The 13,888-nt window shown below is 43.7% G+C and overlaps 1 protein-coding gene across 6 annotated transcripts in view; it reads right to left on the bottom strand.

The window, feature by feature from the left end:
* Window positions 1-13,888, bottom strand: part of PDZD2 (PDZ domain containing 2) — a 342,311-nt gene that overhangs the window by 38,396 nt on the left and 290,027 nt on the right. For all 6 annotated transcript variants that reach the window (XM_032415461.1, XM_032415459.1, XM_032415460.1 and 3 more), the window contains 4 exons: window positions 10,138-10,249; window positions 4,095-4,240; window positions 999-1,118; window positions 235-349 (listed from right to left, as the gene is read on the bottom strand). In XM_032415461.1, coding sequence (XP_032271352.1) covers window positions 235-349; window positions 999-1,118; window positions 4,095-4,240; window positions 10,138-10,249 — 493 coding nt within the window. The remainder of the gene's footprint in view (window positions 1-234; window positions 350-998; window positions 1,119-4,094; window positions 4,241-10,137; window positions 10,250-13,888) is intronic.

The following is a 13,888-nucleotide window of genomic DNA, read 5'->3' as shown; positions in this document are numbered from 1 at the left end:
CCTCAAGATAGGTATTAATATTCCAAGTTTACAAACTGAGGAAAGTGAAGCTCAGGTTACATCAACTGTCCAAGGTCATGATGTAGCAAGTGTTGGATTCAGCTCAGGTCTACTTGACCCCCAAGACCACGGCCCTTGGCTGCTGTGCCCCTGGTTTCACACCTTGCAATGGGGCAGATTCTGATGGAATCAGAGCTCACCACCACTGAGAACCATTGAGAGGCTTTCTCCTACCTTCTTTAAGTCTTCCATCCTCTGCAGCTGATCCATTTGGGAAAATGGTCTTGACAAAAATCCCCATCTGTCCTCGAATGCAGTCTCGACCTCCAGCAATGCTAAAGCCAAGGCCCTACACCCCAAGCAGAAGGGGGTCCAGGTTGTCATTGCAGTATTTAACTGAGGGCATCTGCTCTTGTTTCTATTTAACTGAGGCCTCCTTCCCAGCTAGGCTCAGAGTTAAGCTAACCAGCTATAAATTTAAATTTGCGTTCCCTTTTCCACTTCCTTCCTCAGATCTATTTGCATTGCACCAGTTATGCATTACATTAAAGGGAGAAAGTTTTACGTTGAAACATAGGAACTTGCCAGTATTTTCATTTGTATAATACCAACTTTTTTGTATTCTTCTCTTTGTGATAATGGCAATGTTATGAAATTCATTCAAAAGGATAACTAGGAATATATCCCCTGAAGCTACAGGGGTGGCTTTTCTTTCAATAGTAGTCAATGTTGGAGCATTCACTCCACCCCCGCCTGTGCCCTAGCTCCCAGGTGCTGGGGACTCCTTATCAGAAGGCCAAAAGGGCGTGACTCACTCAGCAGCCCACAGGAAAGGATGCTAGGGAATCCACTCAAATGTATACAAAGGCCACTTAATCTACTCCTCTTTGTATCTTTTATTTTTTATTTCATGTAAAAACAACAACAAAGTTAACCATTTAGGAAATATATGCTAACCTTCACCTGGGGGCCAAAACAGTGAGCAGAAAGGAGCTCACCTTGCCTTTTTCTTTGTACAGCCCGATGATCGAGATGACCGATGGCCGAATGAGTCTCCAAGGAGATTCCACCTGAGTGGCGCTTAGGGAACGCGTGGACTTCTTTACAATCTGGTATTCCTAAAAGTCAGCGCATGGCCAGGTCAGGGATAGTCTCATTACCCTTCTGGGGCCTCTGGCATCAAAATATATTCAGATTGTGAAAACCTCAGTTGTCTTTTGGGTTTGACAGCCATTTCTCTGCGCTCCATCTCTGGTCAAGCAGCTAAAGGAGTTTATGATGAATCCCACTGGATTCAGCCAGCCCCCTGCTGTAACACACTGCCATGCTTCCCTCTCCACAGAAAGAGCTGAGTGGAGGCTGCAAGCACCCAGGGTTGCTCTTTCTTTGACCGTACCCCATACGTCCTACTTTGTGCTTTCTGGAATGGAGTCAGGAACCAGAAGCCGAGAGGCCTCAGAGACGTAGGAGGGCTATCCTGTGGTCAGGTTCTCCCTGGAAGCCGCTCCTACCCCCATCCCAAGTTCACAATCATAGTTAGAAAGTATCTTGCCATTTTAAGCTTAATTCGCTCAACCAAAAATGTAGCAAGCCCTTGTTTCTTATAAAACCCAAACCACAAACCCCGACAACTGTTATTCCACATAAAACACCCCACTGACAAACGGCAGCAGCTTTGGTTCTAACCCCTCACATTTGGAAAAAAAAATACTTTCCCGTCAGCCACCGTTTCCCCCCGTCCTGGCATGCAGAAGCTCAAATCTCAACCCCTTTCTTGTCCATCACCCACATGCACACGTGTGTAAGCAGGGTACACTATTTATAACATAAACAAGAGTTTCAGCAAACCTATTGCTAAAGCACTTCCACAGTCTATCTTCTTGCTATCCTTCTTAGAATAATCAATCTCTTAAATGAGACAGATATTCCAGCATAAGCAAAAAAAAAAAAAAAAAAAAAAATTCACTTCATGCTTAATGTGAGAAAAGAGACATCAGAAAATAGTTTTTAATCCTTAATTAGTATATTCTACAGCCAAGGTAGAAGTGAGATGTCTGCTAATGATATTTTTGTATTCCTGGCAGCTTAAAACCATTATATTTTGCAGTTTTACAAAATATCTACCAGCTATGCTGGCCTCCCAGACTCTGATTCATTTAAAAAATGTTGGCTTGGCAAGGTTACTACCCTTTTACTGAAACCATCATGGAGACGGCCAGACAGAGCCCGTGGGTTTTCAACCCTCGAATACGGAGTTCATGTGTAGACTTGTGAGGGAACTCTCTCTGACCGATCTCCAGCTGCACCTCTTGCCATCTCCCCTTTGGGAGCCGGTGGGAACCAGAGGCCTGCATGCTTCCTTGTTCCCTTGATGAGTTTCAGGGGTCCCACTGCACTTTTTAGACCTCTGCTGTCCAATATAGTCACCTGTGGCCGTCTATACGCAAACGAAGATTAAAATAAAAATTACACTCCTCAGTCTCACTATCCACTTTTCGTGTGCTCAAGTAGACACACGTGGCTACCGTACTGGACAGTACCGACATAAAATATTTCCATCATTGTGGAAAGCTGTATTGGGTGGCTCTACTCTTGGCAATGCTTTGTAGGGAGAAAGAGAACAAGGGAAAAGGGTGAATCCTGGCAAAAAAAGAAGAAGAAAAGGAAAAGGATGATTTGACAAGGGTTTGAAAAAGTCTTTCCTCTAAAATCTTCACCAGCCTGTGCTTTCTAGAAGCCTCATTAGAAATAGGTATTTCTGGGCTATAAATATGGTCGGGTTTCTCTCAGTTAAGAAATCACCTCAGAGCGAGGCCTCCTTGGCTGTGATGGCAGGAAACCCTCTCACATTTTCTGCACTAACTAAAACAGCCTGACAGCGTGGCTCTCCTACGATTTCTGATCCACCCCCTGACTCCACCAGTCCAGTTGGATTATTCTGAGCAGGCCACAGGCTCGCCTCCAGTCACGGGTCCGGAGGGGTTTTAACCAGGACCCATGCAGGTTTTCTGCTCTGCTTTTTCTCCACATCCCGACTCAAGCTGTCTTTGGGTAGATTCCACACAGCATAACCTGATCAGCAGCTGCCTCTGGAACATGGGCACTTCTTATTTGACTGGCTAGGTAAAACGTTCTTCCCAGTGATTCTGGCAAATCTCTTTGAGATTCATTGGCCTGTCTCTAAAATGGTGATAACACACCCAAAGTAATGACCCGACCCAGATGACCTGCCCCAGGTCCTTTTCATCTCTATGATCTATGAGTCTACATGCACTTGTGGATGTTGCTGCTCCACCCTCCGCCTCCATCTCTGCTTCATTGTAGGCAAGATGCCAATGGTTTCTCTCGAGCCCTGGGGCTGATGGTGCCAGGACTGAAAGAACACTCCACAAGTTCCCGAGACTGAGCCTGCCTTCAACTTGGTTAGGAGCTCTCTACCCACTTTTCACTGGGTTGAGGTTGATGTAATTGAGGAAGAGCCCTGTGAAGAATTATGGAGCCCTGAGCTCTTCTGCGGCGGGCCCTGGAATATTAACATCGCTGCCTCCTTCACCCCCATCCGCAGCCCCTCTGACCTTGCCTGTTTGAGTCATTACTGTGTAACAGGGAAAATCCCAGACACAGTATGGGCACACACAGGCAATGCCCCCCCTCACACGACCCAACACCCCCCCCCCCACCCCACCCAGTGGTTACGGTGACACCTGACGCGCCCACAAAACAGGCAACGAAACAGACCGTGAGGCGCCATGGTCTCCTGGCGGTGAAAGCAGCTCTCAGTTCCAAAACACACAGTAGGAAGGGGGACCAAGATGTCGAGATCCAACAAAGGATTATTTTTCTCTACTGTTTTCAGATACTAGGCTGACTTCCTCTTAACCTCCATGGATAGACCTCGCTCTCTGTGCTACATCTCTAGTCCCAAATACCCCTGCCCACACAGATGGGCAGTTCTTCACAACATGGATGCTCTTGTTGGTCTCTGAAAGAGGAAAAGAAAGCCTAGAGACCCAGGGGTGGAAACACACTCTTACGTCCCTAACCGGGAAACTTGCACGGCATGAGAAAATGAAAGCTCTGTGGTACCGTATTACCTGTGATGCTCCGGTGGAGTCCAGTAGCTGGGGAAGAGAGTGCTTTCGGCCATCTCGGGAGACTTCCAACATCCTGGCCCGGGGGTCCCCATTTCGCACCATTAGCTCATTATATTCTTCAACAGACTCTAGCCGGTGTACACCCCCTTGGAAAAACATGGAGAAAAACATGGCATGATATGGGATGGAAAGAATCTTACGAGAGCATCACAGGCATAAACTTGTTGCATTTACAGCCACACTACATGGTTTTTGGAAGGCCTGGTGTCTAATACTTTCAAAGCACTGAGCTCATAGCTTTCTACCAATAAGCTGGGTGAGCGTTGGGGCCACTGATGCCGGATTATGAAGAAAGTGCCAGTCTTTGAAGGGACTGGACTGGATATGGGAAAATGTATACGTTTCATCCAAGTAAGATGTAGACAGGGTTGATAAGGCAATAAACAAGCGAATGCTATCAGTAGATGGTTTTCTAGTGATGGAGGAACATTACTTGGTGGTTGGTGCAGTTCCATTGTTGGGGCAGGTGTTTTTTTTTTCATGTAATGAGTTTTTAAATAATATTTGACAGAGAGAGACACAGCGAGAGAGGGAACACAAGCAGGGGGAGTGGGAGAGGGAGAAGCAGGCTTCCTGCCGAGCAGGGAGCCCGATGTGGGCTCGATCCCAGGACCCTGAGATCATGACCTGAGCCAAAGGCAGATGCTTAATGACTGAGCCACCCAGGTGCCCCTAAATAAACTTTTTTATTAAAGAATAAAAACTTACAGAAATATGCGCAAGTCGTAAGTGTACAGTTCCATGAAATTTCACAAAGTGAATGTTCCAAAAACCAACACTCAGACCAAGAAACAGTATTTCTGGAACCCAAAAGCCACTTTGGCACCCCTAACCAGCCTTCACCCATGGTAACCATTATCCCGACTTCCAACATCATAGATGACTTTTGTCTATTTTTGAACTTTATATAAATGAACACATGCGATACGTACTTTTTTATATCTGGCTCCTCATTCTTAGCATCTGTTTGTGAAAGTCCCCATGTTGCTGCTAAGAGTCTGTTCATCCCGTTTCTGTATACTATTTCATTGTATAAACACATCACAATTTGACTATCCATTCTGTTGCTGATGAACACTTGCTTTGTTTCTAGTTTCAGTTCTAGAACAAGGGTCAACAACTTTTTTTTGGGGGGGGGGTAAAAGCCAGATAGTAAATGTTTTAGGCTCTATGGGCCACAGATGGTCTCTGCTGCATATTCTCTAAACATGTTTTTTTTTTTTAAACCCACTGAAGATGTAGAAAGCATTTCTAGCTTGTAGTCCATACAAATATAGCTGTGGGTGGTAATTTGCTGACCCTTGATCTAGAACATACTGTTATGGAACATTCTCATACAAATCCTAACTGTGGGGTGCAGACCTAGGACAGAGTTGCTGAGCTCCGGGTACACATCCACCTTTCCCAATGCTGTAACACCACTGTGTTGTGAGTCCTAGTTTCCCCACATCCTCGTCATACTTGGTGGTGCCAGTTTTTAAAATTTTAGCTACTCTCATGGATATATAATGACATTTCACTGTGGGTTGTTTTTTTTTTTTAAGATTTTAGTTTCAAGTAATCTCCACACCCAAAGTGGGGCTTGAACTCATAATCCTGAGATCAAGAGTCCCACGCACCACCAACAGAGCCAGCGAGGGGCCCTCACTGTGGTTTTTAATTTACATTTCACTGATGACCAATGTGACAGAACTTTTTCAAATATTCATTGGCTGTTTTACTTCTGTAAATTTGACAGTGTTTTTTTTTTTTTTTAATAAAGTTGTAAAGTGTCTGTTCTGCTTATTTTTTTATTGGGTTTCTTTTTGTTGTTGATTTATAGGAGTTTTAATTTTTTTTGTTAATGTGTTTCAGATATGAGTACTTCATGGGATCTATCTATTGTAAATATCTTCTCCATGTCTGTGACTTGCCTTTTCACTCTTAATGGAATTTTTATTTATTTATTTTTTTTTAAAGATTTTATTTATGTATTTGACTGAGAGAGACACAGCGAGAAAGGGAACACAAGTAGGGGGAGTGGGAGAGGGAGAAGCAGGCTTCCCACTGAGCAGGGAGCCTGATGTGGGGCTCGATCCCAGGACCCTGGGATCATGACCTGAGCCGAAGGCAGATGCTTAATGACGGAGCCACCCAGGTGCCCCTCTTAATGGTATTTTTAGATGAGCAAAAATTAATAATTTTAACAGTATGATATATCGATTTTTCTCTGTATGCTTAGAACTTTTGTGTCTTAGGAAATTTTTATAGTAATTTTTAAAGACACCTTTATCAATACCTAGTTTATATTATATGCTATCTTAAAATAAGATAATTTAAGGAACTTTAATTTTAAACAATGGCTCAATTACATTGAATATAGCTATAATTACATTACAATGTTTACATGATACATTATAAATGTATATATACATGTGTGTGTGTAGAGCTATATACACATGCAGATTCTTTGTAATATCAAATTCTCCTAGACTATGTTTCGTTTGATGACCTAAAATTCAATTTACCTAAACATTTCTCAGAAAGTTTTTCATGGAATAAAACAGGATGATTCTGTACTCTTTTCAAAATAATATATTGAGTCTTTAGTGGTGATGAAAAGTTGGAAGAGTGCTGATACAGTTATATTAACATGAACATCACTAAAAGCTTGGTGTTTCAAAAGCTACATATTAACTTTGTGATACAGGTTTTCAAACACCTGAAACTCCTTTGCAATCAAAGAGAAATTTCCATTTAAAAAGATCACAAACCTAGGGCATTAACACGGATAAATCAAAAATACCAAAATTAAAAGGGAACCCTGCTGGCAAAAAAGGCAGTATGAAGTAAGGAAAATTCAGGTTAGAATATTAGGAAAAATGTTCTATAAAATCACTTTAGTCATTCTGGAGCCAGACTAGGCAAAAATCTTTGTGGAAATGGCTGGAACTTCTTTACAGAACCTCTTTAATAATTCATGACTTACTAATTCATGGCCAGATTAATCCATCTTGGCATGCTTAGTATCTGAAAAAGATTTATTAGAAGAAAGTGCCTTTTGAGCTGACAGGGAGGCACTTGCCTTAACAGAAGAGAAACCACATACGGTAGGGTCCGTAGATAATATACTGATACGTGAACACCAGAGTGACTCCCTTTTAGAAAATAGGAAATAAATATCCAAGTTTACAGGACAAATTAGCAGTTGAGCACATTAAAATCTCCTGTAGTCAAACGTCTTTAGACTGAACATATTCACAGCCCTGAAGGAAGACCCCATTCCGTAAGCCTCCTTCACAGGTCTCAAATTACTTTTCCAGCCTTATCTCCCACTGCCCTGCTACGTGAATTTGTGAATTCGTGGCTCTGGCCTGCTGATTCTCAAAGGAGAGGATCTGTCCTCCTCCCACATCCTTTCCAAAACTGGGGAGCCTGTAAATATTGCTTGACGTTTTACCTCACTTTGCTGGCACCATCGTCTCCCACCCCGAGGGGCTCCTTCCCCCTAATCTCCCTGACAAGCTCTGCTGGATTCAATCATGGTTCCTGATGGATTACTGGATCTTTCAGAAAGCTGAGGAGGAAAAACAGTTGCCAGAAACTTCTCTAACCTATTTCCCCCCATTGCCCCTAAACATTTCTCGTGCATTTTCTCCCTCGTCTAGACCACTGTTGCTTCCTCTTGGGTTCTGTCAAATCTTGCCAAGGTCCTGGCCCTCCTTTATCTTGTGTCCTCTGAATTCCTCCCCTGAGCACCATGACCCAGAGAGACTTCCATCTTCGTACCTCTCGTGCGTGCCTTATCATGACCTAAAGTTCTCAAGACTATTCTTGTCTGAACCTATTCAAGCATCTTCCCCTCTTGAGAGGGAAAGAGGAGACGACAATGAGAGTAAGGTTGCAAATGACGGTGATGACCGTGATGTTAATGGCCACGGCGGTGGGGTGTATCACTGCCGTATTCTGCAGGGGCAGCGCCATGTTTCTTCTCTCAACTCCATCTTCCAATGGAGACGGTGTGCTGATTTACGGAATAAATGTACATTATAATCCTCCCTCTACACCTGAAGGAACAGGGACCCAGAGAAGTCAAGTACTTGTCTCGGGTCACGTAGGCTGTCACGGCAGAGCTGAGAACTGAACACAGTTCCACCCGACTTCATGCCTGTTATACAAATTTGCTTATTATGGCCCCAGGTGTCTGGGAAGGACAGGAAGAGAGGGTGACATCCATTTGTGGCAAGCAGTAGCCAGCTGTGGATTTACTACTCCGCTGAATGTGCTGCTTGTTCTAAATTAATAGTAGAATTATGATTGGAAAGGTCCCCAGCTATAATCCCCCTCCCCACGTCTGTATCTATAAAGCCCCAGACTGGGGAGTAGGATTCTCATCAAGATTCTCAGGAAGGCAAGGGGTAGGTAAGAAGAACGATCTGGGAGGCAGATCTTTTTGCTGGCACTGAATGAGTGACCTTTGGGATTCCCTTCACTTCTCTGGTCTCATCCATAAAATGAGGAATGTGACTGCACAGGTTTCAAAGGTCCCTGATGCCTCCCCAGAGCTCTGTGGCCCTCCTGGGAACGGTTTATAAGGTGTTGATTAACTCTGCCAAGACAGCTGACCTTAGATCTCCATCCCCTATGCCCTGTGACTCCTAGGCCCCAAACACACACAGGAATTGAACGTCTTTCTCTCTGTTGTTCCTTGGGGCTGCAGGGGAGCTGGCCAGTCTCTCCACATGAGGACCTTCGGCACGATGTCTCCCCTCCAACTTATCAGCCTCTGACCATATCACTGTTTCGTCACAGACCCAAGTTCAGATAACTATTATGAGTTACAAATACACTAATTCACTTTATTATTCAGGTTTGTTAAAAGAAACAGATGTATTTTATGTACCAGTCACTTTACCTGAGAACAGCTCAGTAGAGGACCAGGGTGGGGAGCAGCGTGGGGGAGGGTGAGGGGGCGGTGGTCCTGGCTGGCAGGCACAGACTGCCCTTCCGCATGCATTTGTGCAGAAGAGGAGACTGACAGGCTTTGGATGTTAATACACCATGCTTTGGCTGGCTACTTGCATGTGTTTTGTGTGTTTGTTTTTTAATCTGCTCACCCTTTCAAAGCCAGGATTATTATCTCCTTTTTTCAGGTGAGGGAGTGGAAGTTCAGGGGCTTGAAGTAACCGGCCCAAGGTCACAGGAGATGCCTTTCACGGGTGGGCAGCCAGGGCTGGCTTCTCCATCAGGCCCGCAGACACCATGCAGAGGCCCACAAGAGAGTTTTCAGTATAAACATCATAGTAATGAAGAGATAATAAAGAATCCAGCTCGTGTCTTCATACCAATGCAGCCGTGAAATATAACGTTCAGGGTTGGTTTGTTTGTTTTTTAATAGGGGAAAGAGCCCATCAGGGAGTTAGTGCCTAGGACCCACGGATCATAACGGGTTCCTGCACGTGGCCTCTGCTTTCAGCAACAACTTTCTAACTTAGGACACAAGCCCGCGGCTATGAGGTTATGCCCAGGAAATGTGAACTCTCTTTGTTCCCAGAGCTGCAACTCCCATCCCATTTTTCCGCCTGCTTCGTTGAGATGCAGATTTAATATCAAGTAAATAGCTCTTTGCCCCTGGTTCCGGTGGACCAAGGGCTTGGGGGAGAGGGGCATTTGCCAGGAAGATAGGCCACTAGGAATATGCCACAGGGCAGGGGTCACCTAAAGTTCTGCGGAAGTAAATGAACCATATACACAGGAAATTTAGGTTTGAGCAGAGACAAACGGGGAGATGTTGACATTCACTTCATTAGGACTCAAAAATATTCACCCGGGCAGCCGGGCTGAATGCAGTTTTATGCTTGGGGCATGCACTATCTAAAGGAAAAACAATTTTAAGGCTGTAAGGGAAAAAAAGAGCTCATTCCATTAATGACCTTATCTTTCCACTCCTGAGGCTAGAAGCTCACTTTCAGACAGGCCACATCAGGCAAAGAGTTCCACTCACCTGAAAGACGACTCTTGAGCTTCATTTTACTGCTGCCCTGTTTGGGACTTTCCAGGTTTCCCTTGGATTCCTCGGGGCCACCGGAATCTTGGGGCTCATCTGACGCAGGCATCTGGAAATGCAGAGAACACCGAGCTGATGGGAGAGGCGGGCTTGCAATCATTGATGAGATCTCCTCCCAGAGGTTATCTCAAGGCTTGAAGAGCAGCAATACAGGTATCACGTGAGAAAAAAAGCTTCCCGGGATCAAAGCACAGCCCCTCCGATAACCTGGAACCATACAGCCTTATGCCGGCAAGTTCCTCCTCAGCATGCAGCCCCTGCACAGCACAGAAACGGCAGGTTTCAAAGTGGAAATAGCCCCAGAGGCCACTTCATTTCTGGAGGAAACTTGTTGGTCAAGGTCACCCAGGGGGTCGGTCACAAAGCCACAGCGATAGCCCAGGTCTCTTGGCTTGTGGGCTAGTGCTTTTTCCTATGGCGCAAGTTGCAAGAAATACTAAACCAGAAATTTAAACTCAATTCTGAAATACAGCAAAACATTAATTTTTTGGCAGCCAAATAACTACACCCCTTGGGGCAACCACACTGTCTGTGTGCTCTACTCCTGAGCACTGATGAGCACTGCCAGGCCACATGCAGGTAGCCCCAGCAAGTCAGCCCACACGTCTCTATGTCGTCCGCCTGTGCTACCACCCCAAGGGCTGATGCAGAGAGGTCTCCAGGGTCTGTCTACACGGTCCTCTATCTGAGAGAAGCCAAAAATGCTAAAAACAGCAACGACAAAATACTACATTTATTAGAGAAGAAAAGGAGACTTATATGCTTGAGAGTGTATATAAAAAATTGGGGAAGTAAATTTACAGGTACAAAACTTAAGAGATACATCAATGAGTTTTCCCATTTGAAATTTTATTTTCCTTTGAGCTTCTGAAGGGAAAAAGTCATATTAACTAAAACAGGTAGGATTCATGTGAAGAAACATGAATTTAAAAAGATATAGAAGATATTCTTAAACATGTCATCGAAAAGTCACATAATTATAATGTAAAAAAAAAACCCCAAATCCTGAATGTTAACTGATAATAAAAATTATACACTGTATATCAAATTCAGTATATGAAAATGCATAATCTCCCAGATAAACCTCACCTCCTTCTAAGACGTAATTGTTTATATGTAAATCTTTTTTAAATATATGTATTTTTGTATTTTAAGTAGGCTCCACACCCAACATGGGGCTCAAACTCATGACCCTGAGATCAAGAGTGGCATGCTCCACAGACTGAGCCAGCCAGGTGCCCCTATATGTAAATCTTATATGTAATATAGGAGATTTGCAAAATTCCCCCTTCCCCCACAAGTTCAAGTATCTCTCCGGATGAGAAAGAGGAAAAAAAAACGTCTGAGAAATGAGGAGATGCAGGCAAGTTGAGGAAGGGGCCGTGGGAAAGCAAATGAATCCCGATACATAAAACAAAGATACATTTGGTGAGTCCCTATTACAATGTCGGGGATTGGCAGGTCTCCAGGTTTAAATTATGAAGTAAAGGCAAGAATGGAATCCTGAGGATGATTTTAGAGATTCTCAAGAGGGATGTCTTTCCCAACCCCAAATTGTAACATTTAATTCACACCCAGTGCAAAAGAACCCTCTTGGAGACCTGCCAGAGATCTGAGGCACAGGAGGAGACATGCAAATAGGAATAATCCAGAGAGAAGCCTCAGGGCCTCCCCTTTGCTTAATTTTAAAGCTTTATGGAAAGAACCTGTCTCTGGACTATAAACAGCAATTACTGGAGACTGAGTTAAGTTCCTGGTTCTTTCTCTCATACCACCTGACCCAGGTTATCAGGCTACGGAGAAGAGTATTTCTCAGCTTGTAGGTCATTACCTCCTCGGTGCCCAGTCAGTGGGTGGATTACTCCACAGTGGCCAAGGCCCAGACCATCAGAAAGCATGTCCGAGGAGCTCGTGTCAAGGGAAGAAAACAATCCTGGCCCACTGTTTCTGGACTTAGGAAGTTTCCTTCTTGCATTTTTTCTCTGTTTTTTCAGCGTGGTCCCAGTTTTTCATGCAATCGGAGGAATTTTGGAGATGACATAAGCCCTCCTATGAGTAACCCAAAGGAAAGTGACCTGCTCAAGGCTTTTCAACTCATTACAGGCAAGGCTGAGACTCCTCAGTCTCCTGATTTCCAGCTTCATGCGTCATGAGGATTTTCCCTCCCTCCATTCTTAGATGCTTTTTAATTAAGTTAACACTTTGGATGATCAATACCGTACCATACTGTCTAGTTCGTATTCCTGACATTTTTCCCATTTAATGTTCCCAGCAAACATGGGTCCCAAGGTAAAAAATATTCTCTCCATAGACAGATGAGGAAATAAATGGAGACCCTGAAGTAACACCTTTTTGTTTATAACATATATCCGAGAGCTAGGCTAGATCACGTGTGCAGAGAATGAGCGTGCAGGATGAGTGGTGTAGTTTTACAAGAGCGAATACGCACTGTGTCAAATCTATGTTCTTGTGATGCGAGCCCAACTGCAGCCAACTCTTCTTTATTTTCAGAATCTGAGAGAGGCGGTTTAGAAGAGAATCACAGCCTTAAGGAATAACCTTCTTTTTTTAATCTTGAATGTGCCAAAGAATGAGATGACATTTGGTTTCTATGATCTATAAAATACCAATACCATTTCTTATACCAAGGAAATCTTACACAAAAGATGGTGTGTGTTACATTACCACCGAGAGCTCGTAATTAAAACCAATCAGAATGGACCTAGAGACATCTTGAAGAGGTGCAAACAGTACACTGTTGAGCTCAAGGCAGAAGCACAATCTGATTTCAGAACCCCCAGAAAGTGCACGGGGTTCTGAATTTATTTATTTATTTATTTATTTTTTAAAAGATTTTATTTATTTCCTTGACAGAGAGAGACACAGCGAGAGAGGGAACACAAGCAGGGGGAGTGGGAGAGGGAGAAGCAGGCTTCCCGCCGAGCGGGGAGCCCGATGTGAGGCTCGATCCCAGGACCCTGAGATCATGACCTGAGCCGAAGGCAGACGCTTAACGACTGAGCCACCCAGGCGCCCGGGGTTCTGAATTTAAACAGAACCTTTTCCTCTTGCAACAGAAAACAGTCTGCCATGATTTGAGGTGGTTTGGAACTCAAGGAACAGGGAGTAACAACATACAAAGTGCAATTTTGATCACAGTGCACCTCTCTTCAGTCTTCTGACTATTGTCTGAAAATGCTGACACTCTAAAGAGACCCTTTGCTGTATTTTTATTTTTTTAGATGCACAGAACAAATCAAACTGTTCTGGAAATGATGTCATTTTAGTTGTTCTAAAACGAAATGTGCAAAAAGTTCTCCTGGAAAGCCTTTGGTTCAGCTGGTATAATCTATTATTCATCAGCAATTTCCAATTCATGTGTTATACAACAATGCCATTATATTAATGGAATCTAATATAATTTGCCAATTTCCAAGTTAGAGGCTTTTTGTTTGTACAGTTTTCTACACTTGTAGCCTATGAGATTCTCTCTCATTGAAGAAGAATCTTTAGCTTCTGGTTTTATAGTGAGATGGTAGAGCAGAATGGTTAAGAATCCAGCTGCCTGGATACAAATCCTGGTTTATTAGCAATTTAGGCACATTAGTAATCCTCCTTGAGCTTCAATGTCCTCATCTGAAAGATGGGGTTTGATTTAAGAATTAAGTGATAGTTGTTTTTTTTTTTA

Source organism: Phoca vitulina, unplaced genomic scaffold (assembly GCF_004348235.1).
Source record: "Phoca vitulina isolate PV1807 unplaced genomic scaffold, GSC_HSeal_1.0 scaffold17, whole genome shotgun sequence".
Classification (NCBI taxonomy): domain Eukaryota; kingdom Metazoa; phylum Chordata; class Mammalia; order Carnivora; family Phocidae; genus Phoca; species Phoca vitulina.
Note: the sequence above shows the minus strand (reverse complement) of the source record. Positions and strands in the feature narration are given on the sequence as shown.